The 22,653-nt window shown below is 36.9% G+C and overlaps 2 protein-coding genes and 1 non-coding gene across 3 annotated transcripts in view; 1 reads left to right on the top strand and 2 right to left on the bottom strand.

The window, feature by feature from the left end:
- ice1 (interactor of little elongation complex ELL subunit 1) overlaps window positions 1–6,734 on the bottom strand; it is a 16,849-nt gene extending 10,115 nt beyond the window's left edge. Inside the window, exons 1-14 of the mRNA XM_015374252.1 lie at window positions 6,524–6,734; window positions 6,331–6,389; window positions 5,606–5,717; window positions 5,413–5,489; window positions 4,350–4,387; window positions 4,183–4,265; window positions 4,026–4,102; window positions 3,866–3,903; window positions 3,689–3,771; window positions 3,571–3,607; window positions 3,351–3,401; window positions 3,189–3,263; window positions 2,728–3,083; window positions 265–2,547 (exon numbers count right to left, since the gene is read on the bottom strand). Coding sequence (XP_015229738.1) covers window positions 265–2,547; window positions 2,728–3,083; window positions 3,189–3,263; window positions 3,351–3,401; window positions 3,571–3,607; window positions 3,689–3,771; window positions 3,866–3,903; window positions 4,026–4,102; window positions 4,183–4,265; window positions 4,350–4,387; window positions 5,413–5,489; window positions 5,606–5,717; window positions 6,331–6,389; window positions 6,524–6,613 — 3,459 coding nt within the window. The 5' untranslated portion in view covers window positions 6,614–6,734. The remainder of the gene's footprint in view (window positions 1–264; window positions 2,548–2,727; window positions 3,084–3,188; window positions 3,264–3,350; window positions 3,402–3,570; window positions 3,608–3,688; window positions 3,772–3,865; window positions 3,904–4,025; window positions 4,103–4,182; window positions 4,266–4,349; window positions 4,388–5,412; window positions 5,490–5,605; window positions 5,718–6,330; window positions 6,390–6,523) is intronic.
- Window positions 6,735–7,192: 458 nt separating this feature from the next.
- On the top strand, window positions 7,193–7,264 carry trnae-cuc. Its single transcript has one exon. It is a non-coding gene; the product is annotated as a tRNA-Glu (tRNA).
- Window positions 7,265–12,102: 4,838 nt separating this feature from the next.
- The window catches only part of LOC107084418 (A disintegrin and metalloproteinase with thrombospondin motifs 16-like), a 65,722-nt gene continuing 55,171 nt past the window's right edge, over window positions 12,103–22,653 (bottom strand). The window contains exons 19-24 of the mRNA XM_015374241.1: window positions 15,661–15,865; window positions 14,515–14,709; window positions 14,318–14,374; window positions 13,988–14,203; window positions 13,668–13,815; window positions 12,103–13,576 (exon numbers count right to left, since the gene is read on the bottom strand). Of these exons, the coding sequence (XP_015229727.1) occupies window positions 13,461–13,576; window positions 13,668–13,815; window positions 13,988–14,203; window positions 14,318–14,374; window positions 14,515–14,709; window positions 15,661–15,865 (937 nt within the window). The 3' untranslated portion in view covers window positions 12,103–13,460. The remainder of the gene's footprint in view (window positions 13,577–13,667; window positions 13,816–13,987; window positions 14,204–14,317; window positions 14,375–14,514; window positions 14,710–15,660; window positions 15,866–22,653) is intronic.

The raw sequence follows: 22,653 nt of genomic DNA, 5'->3' as shown, positions 1-22,653 counted from the left end.
ATCCCTATGGGAAACATTAGTTTTGACTTTCTGAAACTTAAAAGGAAGTATAGATTTGTTCTACACATAATTATGCACATGTTTTTTCTTTTAAAACTTTACTTTTAAAAACTGATTAACCCATGAACCAAACTGAATGGAGTTGATTAAACAAAACTCTCTAAAGAAGGGTACATTCTTTTTACAAAAGTAAACATGTACAAAGCATTCAGAAAGGTCAGCATACTAGGCTTGATCAAAGTAAGGAGAAATGGGTATACTCACAGAGCTACATGTGCAAATCTCAAAGATGACCTGCTTCTCCTCGTCCCTTAGGACAGGCTTTTTGGGCAGATTACCAACATACAGGTGGCTCTTGATAACCGGAAGCAAATCAAAACACTGGTTCTCAATTTTATGTAGACAATCAAGAATAAGATCCTGTTCCGTTGGTTCAACACTTTCTATGGCCGGAGGTGCTGTCTGGTTCTTGATCTGATCTGGCTCCACAGTACTGGAAGAGGCTGCCTCATCTTTACTAGTTAAAGAGAGGGAAGACTCTTGCTTGCCAGTAACACCAGTAGAACTGCTGTCAAGCTTTGGGCACTTGCTGTCTTTGGGCTGGGACAAATCAATTGAAGATCTTTTTTTCCCTCTAGTCTCTGTCTTTGTAAAGGCTGTTGATGCGGAGCTGATGGTTTTAAAGCCAGATATCTGACTGTCATTTGTTTTTGGTAATGTTCCGTTCTCCGATGAACTTAGACCAACATTACCTCTCAGGATGCTAAGAGTACGGGCGCGGGCTGAGAGTTCTGGATACATGGTATCAAGGATCCTCATGGAGTTTTCTTGAGGTGGACTGGTTGAAGATGAAGGGGAGGAACTAACTGCTTTGGTGGGAAAGCGTCCAGGAACTGGCAAAGCATGTTTCGGTGTTGCAGAGCCAAACTGGAGAGGTGATGAGGGGACTTCATTTGGATTACCGGGGCTGTTCAGGGAAGATGAACCCAGCTGCTGACAGTTTGGTGTTAAATTGGTTTTCTGTGGAGTTGTAGGTGAAACTAAGCTATCCATAGGTGAAGGAAATAAAAGTTTTCCAATTGCGTTCCTGGGGTTGATTGGCTTTCCTGCTTTAGGAGGTGTTGTTAGAGGGGTCAGGACAGGAGGAAGTGGAGCACCCATTTCAGAGAGAACTTGGCCAATAAACTCTGGCGTTTGAGCTGCTGCTGGACTGGACACCGTTGTACCTTTTCCTTCAACATTCACAGGTGAAGTTGGCTGTTCATGAACCGGTGTAAAAATATCCAAGCTCTTTTGTTCTTTGGTGGCAGAAGATCTCCCAATAGGTGAAGTACTAGAAACAGGTAAAGCTTTTTCAACAATCTCCATGTTTGGGTCAGTTTCCAAAGCCTTAAGGTTTACTTGAGGCAACAGACATGAAGGACTTAATTTTCTACAAAGTAAATGCAAATTTTCTTTCAGAGATTTAGAGTCAACAGTTGCATCTTTTGGGGACAATGAAGGAGCACGATCAGATTTCAATTGGCTTTTCCTTTCCTCTTTGTCAAAATATTTTGGTGATAAAGCTATAGAAATAGCTTCTTTGTGCTCTAAGGGACAACTGGGGTCTTCATCTTTCCTGTTCAAAATTGGAGATGTTTTAGGATCTAAAGGTTTGTTACTGGCATTTGACTCTGAGGGAGAAGCTGTAACATCAGTTTCTCTGAGAGCTTGCACAGCATTCCCATCATCCTCTTCACGGCAAAGTATCCCAGCATCTACTTCCATTTCCTCTTCAATGTCTTTATTTGAAACACCACTTATGCTGTCACTGCTATTTGGTAAAGAAACCTCTGTCAGTTCAGAGTCTTGGGAAACAGGCCCTGAAGCAGTTGGATTTGCACTTTCCTGACAAGAATCCACAAGACCTTTTTTATCTTTTGTGGTATGGCTGTCGCCCAAAAATTCAATGCCTTTAGACCAAGCAACACATTGTTCATTTTCCATCTCTCCAGAGGGTGCCACTGAATCTCCATCTACATCAGAAACAGCTGTTGTAACATCAGGAATGTCACCTGGGCTCACATCAACATCCATCTTTGCAACAGTCTTTAAATTATCTTCTTTTGCCTCCTCAAAGTCTCTCTTAGTGTCACAAATGATATCAGTTTGGTTGTCTGGATTTTCACTCTGGGAATGATCCACTCCTTCTGGTAAATATAAAGTCTGTTCTGACACTTTATCGTTTAATAATAAAGGCAGTGGCGGCTCCTGGCGGGACGTCTCATTTAATGAATTATTGTTTTTACTAGTTTCACCCGAGTTTTCATGCAGGTCACTGACTCCACAAACCCCACTGTTTCCAAAGTCTTTTACATCTGAAATATGTTCCAGGACATCCACATTATCTTTTTGATTAATTGAAACAGATTTTTTAGTGTCTGGGCTTAACTGTAATGTTTTAGAGTCTGAAGGCGGATCTTGTTTGGGAAGAAAAACATCCTTAGAGAGTTCAGATTGATTTCTTTTCCCTTTACCACTCATCTCCACAGATTCTAGACTGGTATCCTGAAAGAAACAACCAAAAACTTAGTTGTAAGATTAAACTGTTCATGGATGTACAAACAGTTTTCGTTTTAAGTTAGAGCAGTAATTCATTAAATCATTTTAATTCACTTTTTTCTCCAAAAGTTATAACCTCTCTTTGCAAATTTTATGAAAATTTTAAAAGATAATAAAAGATCTCACCAATTCCAAAAGTGGAGATATACAGGGGGGCAGTGGTTTAAAAAAGGCCATTAATTCCTCGACAGATATATTATGGTTGCCTTTGCAGGGAGACGAATGATGAAGTTTATTTTTCATGGGCGATTGTTTGCTCTTTTTCTGTTTTAATTCTTGATTCAACTGGTGAGCAGATGCTTGGTGCTTGCATGACTCCTGTTCCGGAGGGCAAGCTTTCAGCTTTGTGTGGCTGGGTCTGGCCTCAACTTGAGGACAATTTGATTCCATGATTATCTCAGAAGCAGAGGGTAACTTTCTTCCTTGATACGACTTTAGATTGGTTTGTGGAGACGGAGGAAGACCCCGTTTGTAACCAAACTCTAAAAGGAAACATAAAAGACATATTATGAAAAAAATTAGGAAAAGAATGTGTTTCTCTTAATAATATTAGACAAACGTAGAGGATGTGTCAATGATTATCCCACCTAGTATGTTTGAAGACTGTTCCTGCTCTGGCTCCACACATTCCCATAAACTTTGTAGGAGCATCCGAACCTTTCCTGAAAACCAAAAAAAAAAAAAAAATGTTTGATTTCGGCTTAGTGCAGGTGCAAATCAAATCGTCATTTAAAGAACCAGCACCACACCTTTGTCAACTTTTTGCTCTGCTCTTGTTTGAGTAGCAGTACTTCTATAATCTAGTTGGAAAAAAACACATCAAGATATTTATAATCAGCTTCCTGGAAATAACTTCTAAAAAAAAAATTGAATTTGAATAATTAATATACTAGAATGGATTTGTTTAATTTATTAATAAACAACCGAAAAAACACCATAAAACAGGGATTAGAAATAAATTCTGTGTACCTTTGCACCTTTCCCTTTCCAATTTTATCAGTCTTCCCTAAAAAAGAATTGCAAATACAAAGTGTTAATTTGATTACTTATTTTCCCCAATTCTGCATTTTTAAGGGTTTTACCGAACCTGGAGGTCGATGATGTTCCTTTCAAGCAGAATCTTCTCTTTGCTCAGATGGGATATTTGATTGTTCTGTTTGCAAATTGAGTCTAAAAGAAAACCAAACAAATAGAGCAAGTCATCTTAAATAGATACAATAAAGTTCCGTAGTCTATCAAAACATTTTTAAAATCTAAAACTCACCTTCAAGCAGTTTAACTTTGTTTTCAAGACTATCATTTCTGTTAATTAGACAAAAACAATGTATTACTATTATGCACTATAATAAAATATACTACAAAAGAGAGAAAAACATGTTTATAATCGCTGTTCTTTGGAAAAGACTGAAGAAAAAAACCCTTACTTGTTTGTGATGATAACATTCTCTTCTGTCAATTTATCAGCCTTCTCCGCCTGTTCCTGAGATTTTTTCAAAGATGCCTAATTTGATTAAAAGGAAAACAAAGTTTAGAAAGATCATTAGTAAAAGCATGAATGTAAAAGGTTCTCCTATTCGTTACCTGAGTTTTTAGCAAATCGTTTTCAACAGCCGCCTTCTCTCTCCTCAGCTGTGCATTTTCGAGAGCCTGTGTTTCTGTTAAATCTAAGAGTTGAAGAAAAATAATCCAGGAGAATTTAGAATGCAATAATAGATTAAAGGAGATTACTAGATATAACCGTAATTTACCTTTCAAACTGTTCAGCTCGTCTCCAAGCTTCTTATTCCTAGGAGATGAATGGTTTAGTTTTTAATGTGACCCTTTAATCCATACTCTGTAACAATGCCTCACAATTATTTATATGTTTCTTTGTTCATGCTCCATTTCATTTGGATGTTGTTTGCAACAGTCAGAAATTATAAAAAGTTTATAGTGAATTCATTAACCTTAGTTTTAGATGCAGAGTTTCTGTAAATATCAGTTTCAGGTTTTGTCAAAGCTTCTCAATTTGAGCTTAGGGCTAAACTTTAATTAGGCTTTTCTATCACATAAAGACGTATTGATCTAAACCATTTCATTGCAGGTCTGAGTGTGCATTGTGTGATGTCATCCAGCTGAAGGGTAAACCTAACCCTCTAAAGCAGGGGTCTGAGAGAGCTAAATAATTTACTATAATATATACCGGTATCAATAGGTTTAGTGTTTTTTATAAGATGGAAAAGAATGAGATTAAAAGAACCAGAAATATGTTTTAAGAGACATTTTTCTATGACTTAGCTTGAAAATTATACGTTTTAACATTAAAAATATATAAATTGATTGTTTGAGATGGCAACAACTAATTTCCTATACAAGATTTAAAAAAAAAGGTTTTCTAGAAAAAGTCATGGTATATTTTGCGGCTCTAAACAACTTTTATTTGGTCGTACTCTGGGCAAAACGGCTCTTTGGATATGAAAGGTTGCAGACCCCTGCTCTAAAGGCTTCCTCCCTTCTTATTACCTTGACTAGTTTCCCTATCTGTGCTAAAAAAAAAAAAAAAAAAGCATCATAACACATTACTGCCATGAACATGTCCAATACAAAAAGACCAGATTTGCACTGCACACAATTATATTTAGATGTGTCACATCGAAGGGGACTGAACCTAAATTTACAACACACTTTCCAGATTTTTATTTGTAAGGAAAGGTATAAAAGTAATCATCTGTTTATCACACACAATCCTAGTTAATACAATGAAATCTGTGGTACCATAAAAAAAATTGAGGGGGATACAGAACAGGCACAGCAAGTACAATGGTCACTTACTCATCAGCTATGGTGCTCTTTTCCTGCTTTATATTTTCCATCTCTGTAGACAATTGTTCATAAACTTTAAGAGCACCCTAGAAAAATAAACAATGCAAGTTAGTTGGGTTTTATTCATCAGATGCACAAAGTAAATTGGTCAAACAGGGATATATTGTATAAATTCCTTTAAGCATAGAAAAAAAAAATCTACCCTCTTCTCTTCCAGCTCAGCCTGTATGGATTCATAATCTCCTGTCTTTTTCTCCAGTGTGACCAAACGGATCTGCAGTTCCTCCAGCTGCTCCCGAAGGATAATGGAGTCACTACAAACATTGAAATACAATGCCAAAATAGATGCCTTTACCAAAATGAAAGAAACAATGACCATCAGTTATTTAAGTAAAAGCTGCATGGAAACATTAAAAATTATTAACTTTGATTGGCATTTCTGATTTATTTTTTATGCTTTTATCAGGTCTTTGTTCAAAGTCCTTGTCAGGTGTCCTCCTTATCTATGAACCTTTCAGATGCTTTAGGGCACCAAAACAAATCCCCAAAGATTAAGCTCTTTTTTTTAATTATGTCCCACAACTCGAGGCCAGCGAAAAGTGAGTTTATGTAGGACTGAGTGTTAAAGGTAGGTGTTTTGTTTTCTATTCCAGTCGTATCTTATTTTGATACAAAACTATATCTAACATTTTTTTTTTAAACAGCAAACCATTCATTTAAGGTAAACTACATTGAGATTACTCAATCTAAATTACAGATTTTTTTTGTCTAGTTTGTTACTGTGCTAAGTGAAGCGATGAATCGTGAGGAATATTGACAAACACGTACCATTTGTAATAATCCTAGCTTATAAACCAATTAATCACTAATACACCTCGCCTATTCTTTCTTAATTTGTTATGACGCGTCACCAAAGCTTATACTCACTCTGTAACCGCTATTTTCTGCTTAAGGGCCAGGAATGATGTGATATACTCCGTCAAGCTCTGCTCCAAAAAACAAAACAAAAAGTTAGGGGTTTTTTTTAGGGTTGTAAATTGAACAAACTTGACACAGTTACCGTCGTAAATGACAAGACACAACCTAAAGAGTCTGTTTTGTCAATAAGATCCAGACCTACCTGATGCAGGACTGAACAGTTTTGACAGTTCCCAACCGTCGCGTCCTCGGCTATAGTCGCCGTTTTGGCCTGTGTGTCTCCTGGCATCATGGCAGGAATATTAATTCCCCAAGAACCCCACTATACCTAAAAATTAGAACCTAAAACAAAGATTCAAAGCTCGGTATTACACATTCCAAGCGTTACCAAAACAACTTCACGTTTTCGTGTGTCCCACGTTAATCAAGGACCCAACTCTGGACCCGGTGAGGTTGGGAAGCCTCGTCAAATGCCTGTAAAAAAAAATTAATTTCCCTCTCCTCAGGCTGAGGAATCTTCGTAATATTTGACGTTTAATGCATAAAAAATAAATCCTAAATAAGCTCAAATATTCTTTGTATTTTTATTTTACTTGGAGCTTGAAATTTGTATTATGCTATCATAAATAAAATCAGGGAATGTCTTTTGCCGAAATGCTCTACAGTGCACACTTTCCCTGTTATAGTACCAACATTATACACAATAATTCCGGTTTCATTTAGAATTAGTCCGGTTGTAACTTACAAAGTGACATAAGAAGTAAAACATTATTCATCGAATGTATACAAAAAAGTGTTTCCGGCACAATAAATATCTGACATCGTCGTCCTTACGTCAAAATCGACTGACAGTTGTGAAGAGTGCAACTTGTCCCTGGTGGTCTAGTGGTTAGGATTCGGCGCTCTCACCGCCGCGGCCCGGGTTCGATTCCCGGTCAGGGAACAAATATTTTGAGGCTTCTTATATGCATTAGAGCGTACAAAAAGTCTTAAAAACACCAATGCAGCAAATTCTTACAACTTGATGAAATCTCAGATACACACTATTATCTCAGCAATGTTTACCAGGTCATCAACATTTATTTATACATTTATTTATACATTTTTATGACGGCATCAAAATATGCACACAGTCCCTTCTGATCTTGAACATACTTGTTAATCTTTGGTTTACAGTCTTTATGTTGCTTTCTACTTAATCATTAACATACACCGTCATTTCTAAATAAGGCTGTTTTTATGACACTGCAGCAACCTTTAGACTTCCTCTTAAAAGTGCTTTTTCTATTTGAAATGTGTTTGCATTGCCAATAGAGGGTGACATTGTATCTCTTATACTCTTCGCTGGCCTTCTGCCTCTCTTTTTCTAAACACATTGGATCTATTATTGTATGCTGTTATAATGAAATAATAAAAAAGACTTTCAGTGCAGATGTGTAAATGAGTCTGATGGTAATTTCCAGTGACAAAACAACTTTAAGAATTTGTTTCAAATTGTTTCCAAAAGTCATTAAAATGTATATAATATTGGCCTTTTTTGGTTTTAAAAAAGGTCTAAACATTTCCAAGAGTATTTGATTCAGACATTTATGCTACAATAGCAAACTGTCCAGATTTGTTTTTTTAATGTTTTTAATGTAAAGGCTCCATTTGGGTGGAACAGATGGGGATGCCTTAGAGGTATAGAGGAGATCTTTTATTTCTTGGTGGATCATCTAAATAAGTGGTCCTATTTCTTAGATTTCTTAGGTCCTAGATAAGTGTCTAGCAAGTGTATGAGAAGAAAAGAAAGGCTTAAGATGATATATATTCCGGAATGCTTTGCGCTGGGAGCATTCCTCAATAAGCATTATGGGCTTTGCTGTCACAGCGGCATGCTGTCGCCATAGGCTGTCCAGACCAATAGCGGCAACCAATAACAAAGATGGCGCAGGCACCGCACGGTGGAGGCAAGTTGACCAACGGAGCAAAAAGCAGTGATCATCTGTCCGAACGATCAGTTAGCTGAGTTTGGTATAAAGTCCACTATATAGTCCCCACTCTATATAGTAATTGAGGGATTTAGGGGTTAGGGCGGATGTTTGGACACAGTAAGCTTGTATGAGCGATGCAAATAGCAACTTTTAAATAGCAGCGTGCACGAGCAGAAAGAGCTTGTGCATGCTCTCGTATGCGTTTAATAGGCATTCCCTCTCGGGAACAGGTACAGCGTTGCTCATGTGCATTTTATTCTCTATGTAGAGAGGTCAGGTCTTTTAAAAAATTTGTGAAAATCCTCCACAATACCTTTAAGATGGTACAAAAACCAAAGAAGCCTATAGAATGTATTTGTTTTCCAGAGCATCCAAAGAAAAGGCTGCATCGATTAATCATTGCCCCAGGTATGTTGTAAGCATCTCATTAAAAAACGTTTTAATTTAAGTCAGTTGCTTAGCTTGATAAACACAGCTGGTCGGAGTCTGGAATATGTTTGTTTTTACATAGCTTATCAAGCCAATGTGGAGAAAATCTTAAGAAATGCATCCCAATATGAACATGACTCATGTCTTTTTAACAATGCTATATGGGGAGGTACATTTTTGTATTAACACTATACAATCCCTGCACAGGTATTACATTTCAAATTTTATGTTTTTGCAGATAAGTATGACTAGCTATGACAAAAAGGAAACTTGTTACTTTTTATCCAGCTATGCCCTCAAGACTAAGACTTTCCAGTACTTCACACAATCATATAGGATGTAACATTGGTGAGCTGTAGCTTTTTATGTCTAACTCTGAAGGAGTGGAAAGATTGTCAGTAGGTGCATCCTGGTGGAATGATAATAGGCCTGTAACTTCAGATGAACCTTCTGAGTGTAGCCCGAAGGCTAAAGAGCCACCTCTCTCTCCAAACAGATGCTGTTAGAGATAGTCTAGCTTCTTTTAAGTAGAAAGGTGAGTGCTGCGTAAGCTTCCTGCCTGTCTTTCATAGATAATCTGTTGTTACCTGACATGAGTAAGGTAACATTTTAAATATGGCATGATTGATATCTACTAACTTTGTTACCTACAGGAAGCCTTTGTCTGATAACGATCTTTTTGAAAACAGAAATGCTTTGGCCTTCTTATCTCTTACTTCTATGATGGTGGTTTCTTAATAAGAAAAGCCAAACTACAAATAAACTTCTCGTATAATGCTATTATTTGTAGTGAAAATGTAAGGATGAGTGAAAATTGTCTTTTCTTATAGCGGACTAGAAAACTCAAGTCAAATTAAAAGTTCAAAACTAATGGTGCTCTGTAGAGAATCATCTTGGATTCATTTCACTTTAACTTGCTAAGATGTGGCTGCCCAGGTGGTAACTCAAGGATGTGATTGTTTTCCAATCAGTGAGCACACCATCAAACAACAGCAGTGTCTGGTGTGATTGCTTTTACGAAGACAGTTATCCTCAAAGATGTTTAATTTTTGCATCAGTGAGGTGTTTCAATGTTAAATCCATGTTGTAAGAAGCTAATTTTAAAAACAGGCCTTTTTTTTAAAAGTCATATCCAGAAATGTTATCTTTTCCTTGGGTCTAAAGTAGAGTTTAAAGTAGTCTCAAGTACTTTTTGATCACAGGATAGAGGATAATGAGCTCCTTATTAATATAGATAATATCTGATTCTGAAGTATGCGCCCCATTATTTTGCACTACCAAAGTGCTGAACTTTTAAACTTCTTTTTTTAATAAATATGGTGCATTTTGCACCATATTTATTTTGCACTGCACTTAACCTTTTCATATTAATGCCCTTTTTTACTATTATAGTTTAAACTGGTTTCTTTTCTCCTACAAAGTTTACCTTCTGATCACTGTACTTTATAAATGCTAATGTTCTTTTCACCTTTTCACTATTGCAAGCTGTATGAAACTGAGTTTTATTTTGTATGCATACAAAATTACAATAAAGTTTGTCTAAGTCCATGTGTCTTTTACTACAGATTAAATAAAACCTTTATTTTTCACAATTAAAAACTTTGCAGAAACAGACTAAAACACTTCCTGTGAGTAAGAGAGGGTGTTGATACAGATGAAAATGCATGTTTTAGTGTGTAGGTTATCTCCTCCTGGCTTATATATCTTCATATGACACCACCAACTGCCCTTTCCTCTATTACTTTCCACGTTTTTTCTTCTTGCACTTCTCTTCTTCCTCCCTTGCTCTCCATCTGAAGGTATTATGACTGTGTCCCCAGGCTGATGACAAAGGTTATTTTGTACTAACCATCTGTGTCTCTCTGACAACAACCGAAATGACTTAGGAGCAGGGTCCGCTCCAGGCATAATATGTCATAAGCGTTGAAATTCCTAAAACCACATTGGCGTTACTGTTAGTCAGAGTCCTGGCTTTAAGGTCTGCAAATTAAACTGCTAAAAACGTCTTAGAATCTGGGCTGCCCTGGCTTTTTGAGAGCACAGTCTTTGTTTTAGGAATTTCTTGACCTGTATCAGTCCCATCAATACACTTAAAACAAAGAAATAGCACAAATCAAAATCTTGTACGAGAGGATTTTGTCAGCTAACTTATAGCAAAGATTTTTTAGTCTTACATAGTGTGGGTAATTCCTAATTTGTTATTTTACATAGATACAAAAACTGCCGTACAGTGTCAGCTTCGGCCTAAAGCAACAAATGTACCAGTGCCAGTGTGCTTCAGTGTCTTCATAACTTATACAAAGTTGACCCATGACTTATCCGACGTACGCCAGCATTTTGGCAGTGGCTTTACCAAGGAAATATTTTTTTTTCCTACTAGAGCAGGCGTCTCAAACTGGTTCCAGAAAGGGCCATGTGGTTGCAGGTTTTCTTTCCAACCAAGCAGTAGCACACCAGACTGCAATCACATCATCAATTAAGTCTAGTTTTAACATGATTACTTGAGACAAATGGACTCAGGTGTGCTACTGCTTGGTTGGAAAGAAAACCTGCAGCCACACTGGCCTTTCTGGAACCAGTTATAGACCCCTGTATTAGAGTAAATTCTTGGATGATTACCTTCTACTTTTACATGAAAGTAAAAGTAGTGCCACTCTTATTTAAGTAAAACTTTGCCCAGGTACATCTCCAAGATCCTGGGATTGCATAGTACCATCCCTGCAGAGGATATTCTTGTGGCTGAAGGGTTTGTATGGGATGAAAAAGTCTTTCATCAAGACAATGCTCTAGTTTGAAACTCCAGGCTACTGAAGAAATTACTTTTCAACTTCATTGTTTTTGTTTGTTTTTTAATCTCTCCAGATCTAAAACCACCTGAAAACAGTTTGGGATTGATTGGAAACTGTCTGTTTCAGACTGTTAGTGTCCTTTAACAAGCCCACTGACGTTCCTCCGCTGTTGCTCTTCTTTGTACAACTACTTAGCTTTGAGAAGACTCCTATAGCTAATTACTATATTATTATAGAAAATGCTAGACATGGGAATTGGAAATCTCTGAGTTATGGTGAAATTCTACACTTATAAATAAACAAAGACTGTTTATCACTGGAAATATCAATGACTGCTGCTTTTTTCTTGTATCCGATGCTGAAGGGAGTTTATTTTCATATTTGTTTTTGTTTTAAAATAAATACATCCTGGTCCCTTTCTCACACACGGCAGGACTCCATCTCCACTCAATATATGTAATTAATGCCCACATTTTGGAGGAAGGCACGAAACCTTGTCTGCATTTTTAGTAACAAAAAAAAATAGAGTCCATTATAAGCTTTAGGAAAAAATGAAGGTGTAAAAAACGAAACAAGAATTAGAGTAAGAACATATTTAATTTTACAAACTTGACATACAACAATAGAATCCAACTGGTAAAAAGCTGAGTATTAAACTATGACATACAAAACAACAGTCTAGCCCCTAGATAAAGATAAAAACAAGTGATACCTATAACAAGATTATTAAAATCATACTGAAAGGCAAACCCAGCAGAAGGCCAGGATAACAGCACCTTGTTGTGTTAAAAACACAAGCCAGAGAAGTGTAATTGGAGCAATCATGTTTTTCTCCTGTGCTTTTACCCCCATTGCATCTACAGTTAACAGTTATAAAGTTTAAATTCGGTCCCACATTGAACTAAATGGGATGACATCTAGTCTCATGTCATGGCCCGCATTTGTTAATGTAATTGTGTAAAATGTTGAAGGTCATACAGTCGGATCATTAACCACCACCTGTCATTGCTTTTAGACCACAGGCAATCGAAATGCATTGCTGTGCCATATTTAAGACATGGCTATCAACCAAACATTGCAGGTCAGTTAAATAATATGCTTATAAACACCACTGCAGATTTCTACTTACTAATTGTTTATGTTAAAATAAGTAAAATAACATAATGCTAAATGCTGTTTCTTTGTCAGTAAGTAAAAAACATAAGGTACTGTACTTCAGGTACTTTTAAAGGGTCGAAATAAAAAGCTTAATAATAATCTTCCAGCAATTCTGTATTGTAAGGCAAATAAATAAAATAAACAATACTGTACACAGGTAACAAATCTTTCCTGAATCTTAAGGACATCACATCGTTTCAGTAAAATCAAAGACAAATTGTAGCACCAATAAGTTTGAAAGTCGGTTCACACAGATATGCTCTGTCTTAAAGTAGCTTTCTCATGTATGATGTTTTGTTTTTCAAAGGCATTCATCTCTAGAAGTTATAACTTTCAGGTATAACCTTATTTTTATGGTGGGTTTTTAGTCATCATTAAATTATTAAAGACATCCCTTTCTTTGTCATTATCATTTCTACACCAATAAAGAAAAAGAAGCTAACACTTGTTGATACCTTGGATCACTTATCCACTTTTTGTGCAGCAGATGTTTGGTCTTCTATGTAGAAGTCATCTTTCCTGTTAACTTGCATCTCATAATTTCCTTCCTGGAATTCTTGTCAGATTTGCATTCCACTGCATCCCTTTCTGTCAGAATCAGACCATTCAGATGCCCGGCATCAAAGAAACAACGCAAGCCACTTCAAATCTCTTGCACATTGAATTTTTTTCAGTGCTTGCCACATGCTTATAAGAAAACATTTTTCCTTTTTCTTTTTTAAGCATGAGCATTAATATAGTCCCTTGGCTATCTAGCTACATATGCACCACCAGCAGTCATTTGGAAGGGTTATAGGTTTGAATTTGAACAAGAGTGGCAGCACTGCTTGCCATAGAACTTGTGGTTGCAGACTCCATGTTGGGGAACCAGATAACACCAGCTGAAGTAATCCCTGCAAGCCAGATCTGAGGAAAAACAAATACGAAGACAGACTCATTGTTGAAACTCTGTTGTTGAAACATTTGAGAAGAAATCTGAAAAAGAGAGGCTCAGTACCTTTCTTCTCTGGCTGTGGACAGAAGTTTGTGTTGCAGGCCTGAGATGATGATGGTCGGAGATGAAGGACACAGCTGGTAGAAGGTTTTCCCATGATCTGGCACTGCACTGTCCTGGCCTGCACTCCCCCTCCACATGTTACTGAACACTGTGAAAGAAAAGCAGTACCTCCCATGAACACCATGAATCAACAGTTGCAACACTTTACAAACATTTTCCACCTAATCACTTATACTATTGCACTAAAATCCATACAGTACATCGAAGCTTTTTACCAAAAATCACCAATCACTGTCTCTCTAATCGTTTTGTGATCCTACCTGAGACCAAGGAGATGAGTTCCACTCTGGTGATGGTGGAGCTTGAGGGAGGGGCCGAGGTGGATCCGGGTGATGAGGGGTTCTCCATTGGTGCACAGGAAGAGTAGTACGGGTAGGACAATCAGCCAATAAGCATGGCCTCTGGAGTTCCACTTTAGGTTTGGGGACATGGTAGCACTTTCTATCTGTGAGCTCTCTGTATTTCCCTGCAGCATCCTGTGATTTGAGAAGTGGTACATAAATAAGACTATACTTATTCAATTATCTTACTAGCAAATTAAGGGACAGTCAGCCACTGCAAACTTTGCTAAATACTAAAGAGAAACACACCTTTTCAGCACACTTGATAAAGCGTGCCTGATAACCCCGACCACAAGTTGCTGAACACTGAATGTTCACATCAAATTATAGAAAGAAAAAAAAAAAGATCATATTAGCACAAAAAGTAATAAAGCTTGTTCACAAATACAGCAATATTTAGCATGTAACAAATTTACCACTATTCTTCATGTGTGCTATTGCATTACCTCCTGCCATGTAGAGACAAACCACTGGATTTTACGTTGTTTCTGACAGCGTTTGATGAAGCAGGATTCTTGAGTGGCAGGTTTCTGCAGGTCTGCACACTCGCTGTCAGGCAGGGTTTGACTTTTAGCACCTGGGTTGCTGCTGGTGCAAAATACACTCCTCTTCTTTAGACCATGGCCACACTTCCGAGAACACTACCCAACAAAAAACATCGGAAATGAACATGTTAGGGGTCTTATGCAATGTAATATGGCTCAAAATTACAAACATGTCATTAATTTAATTATTACTGCAAGAAAAAAATTATATAAAACAAACAATATTTCTATCTCAATTACAATTTTTGGGTTAATGGCTGGGGGCAGTCCCCCAACTGGCCCACTCTTTTCCAGCATAAGGCACAGGGTCAGCCAGGACTCGAGGATCTGCTGGCCTAGCCAGGATTGCAGGAGCCACAAAGGCCCAAGCAGGTGCTTCCAGCCTCCAGCCCCCTCCTATACACCCAGACTGACTCCAATCCCTTAGCCCCCCTCCCAGTGCCAGATCCTATTCTTGGCCTACCATAAGGTACTGATAAAATATAAATAGTTACTCACTGTAGTTTAAACTAATGACGTAAATCCCTGCTTCATTCATATATTCAATTCTAAATCACTTTCTCTTCAACAAACAAACAAAAAAAATTCATAGTAAATAGAAAAAGCTATTTCTATTTGTAGTAATACTGATTGTTGCGGTGGTATTTTTGAAAATTTATCTTTTCTCTATTTGGTGAGCTCTCTACCTCTCAGATTCAAGGATGGATTACTAAGAGAGACTATTGATATCCTTGTCATCGAAAGAAACAAAAAAATACCTTAAATCCAACAGTTTTAACAATCTTAACTGTAGAAGTGTGAACGTTTTATTGCCACTACTGAAGTATAAGATCAGGACTTTGTATTGGACCAGCAAAAATATTAACCAAGTAAAATACGGTATTAAAGCCGAGGTTCACACAGCATCCCTATGTTTGGACCTCCTTCTGCAAGATGTGGCCCAAATTCTTTTGCTCAAAAAAAAAAAATCTTACATTTACTGATAGCAGAAGTTGTTTTTTTTGTTTTTTTTTTTACTTTCAGTGAATAAAGCATTTACATTCTCACCTGAGACCATGGCCCAGTGGTCCAAACTGGTGGGCAGCTGTGTGTATTGCAGGCTTGTCTCGTTGTGGGTGCTGAATGTGGACACTGAGAATTTGGCAGGGTGTCTACATTGCTCTGACTGGTTTTCTGGACACAATGAACCTGCCGCGTCTGCTCCCCTCCTCCGCAGTTCCTGCTGCATGCACTCCACTCTCCTGCAGACCAGCTGGGACAACACAACACGAGATCACTGAGTAAACATACACAGCTCTTCAATCACCTCCTAAGACAAGCCTAGAGGATTCATGAATGAGAGCATGTTAACTGCACAATAGCTGTTGCAGAGGACCACCTATGTTGCTTCAAATACCTTTTTTTTAAATTTGAGAATATTTCAGAAGAAAGGGGAATGTCATTCTTGCATGTGGCATTTTAAATGTCTTGTTGACATCAGCTGATTTAGTCCTACGCTTTACCGCGGTTTCATCAATGAAATCAATAAGTGACACTTTAAGACTTACTGCAAAGGGTGAAAAATATAGACTGGACTTCTTATGAGTCCAAACAGACTAACTTATTTAAAAAAAAAAATTAACCCTTCACCCCATTGATGATCAATCAGTCCCAGTAGCCAAAAGATGTAATTAAATAGACTATATAAAATCAATTCATTGAATAATCAAGAACTCAAAGGCTACACTGAGTCTAACTTATTAACTCATTAATAAATAGAAATGTAACGTGAGCTTCAGCAGCAGTCTGTAAGTGTGGTTTAACCATGAGTAAGGGTCAAACTCTAGACAGAATTGCAAGGGTCAGATGTCCAGTGGAGAATGTGTCAGGTGCCTCTGTGTCGACGTACCCCAGTGGCATTAAGAACCGCTAACAAGTGTTTATAGCTTTCCTGCTGTGTGTGTGCTGGTCATCATGTAGGTTCAACTTTCATGAGGTGATATCATTAGTTTTTTTTTTCCTTGGACAGTCCAAGTCTACAACCACACTATGAATCACTGTGATATTATGTGATAATTATAAGTGGGCATCAGTAACTATTTCCCATGACATAATGTGCATAAGAGTCCAAAACACAGGGAGAAGACTCGTCTAAATTAAACTACAAGACCTCAAAATAGTATTAAATGTACAGAGGCACTGATGACCAGAGATGCCATGTCTAACCATGCATGTGCATTGTATTCAGCGTAATGTTTATTCTCTCCTCACAGTCGATACAGCAAGGGGTGAAAAAATATTATTGATAACACTATTCTTGTCTCTCTGGAATCAGTTAAAGAATAAAAAAAACATTGACATACAGAAGGAAAATGGTGAAGTTATATAGCCCATACATTTCTTTAATAGTGCTAATTTTAGACCCAAAAGTACAAAAAAGTCCCCTTTACTAAAGAGCTCCTCAGTAACCTGGAGTAACCTAATTATCAAACAGTCCACTTGTATGTAAACAATTCTATAACAGCCTCATAGGTAAATGAGCGCACATTAGGAAACTAACTGAATCATATTTAGTAAAACACAGGAGACTGGTAGAGGGGAGGCTTACTTTGGCCTTTACCATGTTCAACTGTTAACTGTGGACGCCTTGTTTATTATTGAACATTGTTGTATGTGTATATGCAGAGCTATGTAGAATCAGGTTATTCTAAAATACACAAGCTGACCCGAATGTGAATGTGCAACCGATGTCAGCAGAATGTATTTTTGCTTTGAGTGGCTTGAAGGTATAGCAGAGTAATCCAAATTCCCAATATTTTGAAGAGAAAAAGTTCAAAATCAAGAGTAAAAAAGTGCCAAAAATATTAATCCAAAGAGGAATAAGACACAACTAGCTCTTGGAATACAATTAGAGAGTTCGAGGTTATTTAAGCCGGAGCTAAAGCCTTGGAAGCTGACAAATGTGTGAATGGGTACTGCTAGCAGATGACGGCAGTGTACAATAAAGTTTGTGTCTGCTGAGCACACTTGGTTCAAAAGTTCTTTTCAGGTTAAAAAAGAATGAGTTAAACACCATCAAAACGAATGCATGACTTGTATTGATTTATTTTAACATGAACATATGTTTTTAGGTGGTTTTCTTTATAAGTACACTGAGTAACTTGGTGCCTTTAAACTAAAGCTCACATGAAAGTCCCTCACCACCTCCCTGACAATGTGTATTAGAGTAAACCTTTACCTTATGTCCTGTTGAGTGAATAAGTTATTAGATGTACTTACAATAAGTCATTTTTTTGTCCAGATTTACTGCTATCTTTAGGCTGTTTTTTCTGCTCTGCTTCCACCTGCTCCTGTGTGCACCAGGGGTCTCCTCTCCCGATGAATCCATAGCTGCTCTAATTAGTTATTTCCCTAACTGTTGTCATGTTCTAGGTTCTCAATGCAACTTTCTGGCTAATAAATGAAGCAGGCCGACGATCCCCAACTGTACAGCACATCTTAACTTTTTCAGACTGCACAACTGTCTCTGTGTGTAATAGTGCTTTTTTCCCCCCCATCTTATCCCTTGACTCATTGTCAGATTAAATAGATTGGATAGAGATACAGAATACAGCAAAAAAAAAAAATCTGAATGTTTTCAGATAAAATTTTAATGCTTTTAGCTTAATTTATCTTTTAAACAGATATATATCCTATACTTCTAAATGTTTTCTCACATTCAGAGCTATTCAGAAAACATTTTTGACTAAAACCCTGTAACCCAGGTGTAACGACATGGTTGCTTTAGCATTTATTGAATTTGACCATCTATCTTAACAACAATCCCAAACCTACAGAGAAAGCAACAGATAGACAATTTTGACTATAGCTTGTTCATATTTTAGAATACTGCAGACAAAGCCAATGGCAAAATCTGTGATTGTTAGCAACTGACATTTACAGATGTTCTCCATCTAATCTGACTGAGCTTGTTCCATAAAGCACAAAAGATGGAAACATTCTGATCTTAGATGTGCAAAGCTGGTAGAGACAGACCTAAAATGAGTTGTAGACGTAATCATGGCTCTACACTGCACTTTGTCAGAAGGGCCAAATATGATTTTGTATTTTTCTTTTTTTAACCAGTGTTTTTTATTCCTTTCAAATTTAACTGTTGTTCTGTCTTGATCATCATTAAAAAAAAAAAAAAAAAAAAAAACTTGAAATACATTGAGAGAGTGGCTGCAGGGTCACAAAAATTACAGAAGTTCAAGGGGTATGAATACATATGGGAGGCCATGTCAGTTCAGCTACAAAAAATTATATCTAGGGAAATTGTCACAAAGTGAAGAGTTAAAAAAAGCTTATTCTGTCATCTATGAATTGTAGCTTATAGTATTATTATAGTATAGTATTATTAAATATTTAGCATGCATTTAGGTTGGCAATGGTTGTATAATAGTGGTGTTGTCAGATTAATGGTTTAAATAATCTTGTAAACACATTCTTGAATTGAAAAAGTCATTAACCTACAATTAGTCTATAATCATGTTAACGATCCCTGGTTTACAGCTATTTACATGCACACAAACACGACTTATAAACACAGATGCATGTCCAAGCACACCTAAGCAGCTAATGGTTTAGATAATGAGGAAGATAGAGCCCAAGAGATGAGTGTAAACATTTGTGGGATTTCTTTACAGGCACTATCACTGCTTCCCAAAGTCTGTGTAAACACACCGATCCATTAGTGAGTAAATGCTGATCCAAGCTGTGTCATCTGGTAGGAGAAAGTGGAGGGCAGGAAGGGAAATAAAGTGGGGAGAAATACGAGAGAACATCCACATCTAAGGTAAACACCAGTAAAAGGGAAGAAGACGTGTCGGTAGATGTGAGTGAGAGATATGTAGATTGTTATGGATGATTAAAAACACAGACTCTGGGACAAGCACAGCAACAGAATGTCAGAAAGACACCACACCTCTGAGGGCTTAAAGGTACAGCTCCAGAATTACTCCTAAGACTGAATGACAGTTATCCGTGACTTAGTGCCAGCTGGTAAATGTCTTTGTGTGCAGCTAGACAAAGCTGGACAGGTCATAAAGGAGAAAAAAAACGCAGCTTCAAAGGACCCAGGCCATTAGACTTATGTTTACAGCTGAGCCTAAAACCACTGAGATAATGGACACATCAGTGGGGGTCTTACAACAGGTTGTGTATGTGAACAAGTAGAAGTTGGTTAAGTCCTCCCCATTGACCTCTAAAGGCCAAACCGTATGTTAAGATGCTAAGATTGAACCACAAACTGGATGCCTGTGCTTTTCTATTCTAAAATGTTTAGTTCCATTGCTTCACAGTTATTCATTTACAGTTAAAAGCCTAATTTAATTTTCCACTTTTACTTTGGCATTGTAATATAATAAAGTATATGAACTCAGTCTGTGTACGTTCAACATTCTTATGTTGTAATATGCCAATTTGTGTTATATGATCTATACAAGGATGTCATAAACCAGCATAGCTTATATAACAGAGTCAGTCTGTTTTGATAGAGGTTTTTTTTAGGATGTTTGAAATGACTAAAGCTTAGAAAACAGAAAACTCAATTAACAAAAGCTGTACTGTTGCATTGTTTAATTATCCTGCAATTACCAGGCCCTGTTTACTGTGGCCATCCACAGAGTTGAAAAGATGTAAAAAAACAGAAATAAAAAAAACAAAAAAAACAATTCAAAATACCTACATAGGTTAAACCTAAAGATGAAGATGGAAGTAGGGCTGAAACAATTAATCTGATTAATAGTGAGAAATCTATCAGTTAATTAATCATCAACTAATTCAGTAGTTGATTAAGCGTGGAGTATAGTAAATGGAGTATAGAATATACATTTAGCTGACAGAGCATCCCACTTAGAGCAGAGCAATTATATCAATATATCATAAAAAAATATCTAAACATTTGGGATCTAAGATAAAAATAGAGAAAAAAGAGAATGTGAGAATTGTTTTCTATTATTACCCAACAGATGCACAAGTTGTTGGAGTCCCCCCCCCCATCTGAAGCTGGATTACTTCAGAGTTTTGCACTACGGTAATAGATTCTGTATTCAAAGAGTAATCAAAGGATCTATTATTTGTGCTACTGTATTTTATAACTTAAACCAGTCTCCCACTATTTCTAAGCCCATGTGGCACCAAGACTGTTGCCCTATTTAAAGTCCCTTAAATCCTCCCTCCGCCCCCATTCTCATTCTCAGTTACATCTGCAGCTTTTAGAGTTAAGTTATTTACACCTATTAAACAATCTTTTTACTGTTTTATGAATGTGGAACTTCTGTCATCTTTCAAGCTGATAGCATTTCCGTATGGCTCATCTTGCTTTAAGGAAAACCTTTCACAACCTTTAACAGTGATGTGGTTTTTTTTTTGTTTTTTTTTAAACATAGAAATCTCCTTGGTAAAGTTTCCCAAATATAGTCTTGCAGTATATTATGTTAACAGCAGACAGAGGTAGCCATTCCATCCTAACATTTTATAAACAAATCCGTCCAAAGTGCCTGTGAACTTTTTTGACATTTTTCATCTTGTTGAAAATCTTCTGTACAGTTGGCAGACGGGAGCTTTGCTAAAAGCACTTTTTTTTTTCTTTAATTAGCAATGGAAACAAGCTGGTCATGGCTACATCATATACTGTATGCAATGTTACTACATATGATGCAGTGAACCACAGACTTGCCACTGTTGTTTAAAATGTATGACCTAACAAAACGCTTTAAGAAAGTGGGCCAAAGTTCTGAGTACCTAATATATTGTGATCAATAAATCAGATCCTTTCTTCCTGTGACAGAAACTGAGAAAGCTCTGTGGCTATGCTTCATTTTCCTATACCTTTTCTAAGATTGTGATGTACAAGCTTTGTATGACAGAAATATCACGTCAGCCTTACTTTATGCAGAGGAGGATATAAATCCCTTTTGAGCATCTGTTTGTTACTATAAAACATGCCAATAATTTTATGTGAAAAGATTCCATGATTTCATGGGCAATTACATAATATTGGTATGGCAAATATTAGTGCACTTATTCCTAAGGAAAAAAAAAAGTTACAGCAGGTGGTGGTTAATCACATTAAGTATAGTTCTGAAAATATATCTCACATAAAATGCCTTCTAAAAGGAAAGTAAAAGCACAAGATTGGCACTGAGAGGTTGTTGTGGCTCTGGACTCCTGACTGCTCTGAATAGAAGGTCAGATGTTATAATACAACAGATGATAGGGGAAATGGTTTTGCCAGATGAGGGCATCAGAGTAACTGGCTACCATTATTCTCCACTACATTACTCCTTTTCCATTATATGCATCTGAAAATCTGACTCAATCATTTTGAGTTTGGCAGCAGCAGCAGCATCCCACATGACGCATAATTATATGGTACCCATCCAAATTAATGAACAAAGTGTGGCCTTTTGGACACTTTTTCTAACATTTTAAACTTTGTGGTCTTGTATTTCTTCTTTCATCATTCTATAGTTCATTTAAAATACGTATGGAGTTATTTGGTTCCAATACCTTTCCTATTTTATTTCATTTTGTAGCACTTAAACATCAATACATGAAAAAGCACATGACTGATTATAAACGAGGCAACCTTTTCCATCAGCTAAGATCCACTAAAGCCTTTTTACGCATGGTGCCCTTTACAAATGTGAAACAGTACTGTGCCAAAATGCACACACTTTTTCCACTTTTGTCATGTTAAAACCAAATGATTCAATGTATATTTTGCAGTTTTATGTAATAAGTCTCCATTCAGATCCCAAATACCAACAGTTTTTCCTTGCCGTCACACACCTGACATAAATGCATGGAAATCAAATGGGCTTCTACAACAATTGATGGTATGTCGTTGAGGAAAGGCAATCTTTTGAATCAGAGACAGACCTGAACATGAGGGTTATCCTGAAGAATACAGGAGTGAAAACCTCTATTATCAGAATCAAAATAAAGTTTATTGCTAAGTAGGTTTGCACTTAGAAGGAATTTGACTTGGTGTTGCAGACAAATTTTATATATATAAAA

This window comes from Cyprinodon variegatus, unplaced genomic scaffold (assembly GCF_000732505.1).
Source record: "Cyprinodon variegatus isolate N-32 unplaced genomic scaffold, C_variegatus-1.0 Scaffold99, whole genome shotgun sequence".
Lineage (NCBI taxonomy): Eukaryota > Metazoa > Chordata > Actinopteri > Cyprinodontiformes > Cyprinodontidae > Cyprinodon > Cyprinodon variegatus.
This window is presented reverse-complemented; position numbering and strand designations above follow the sequence as displayed.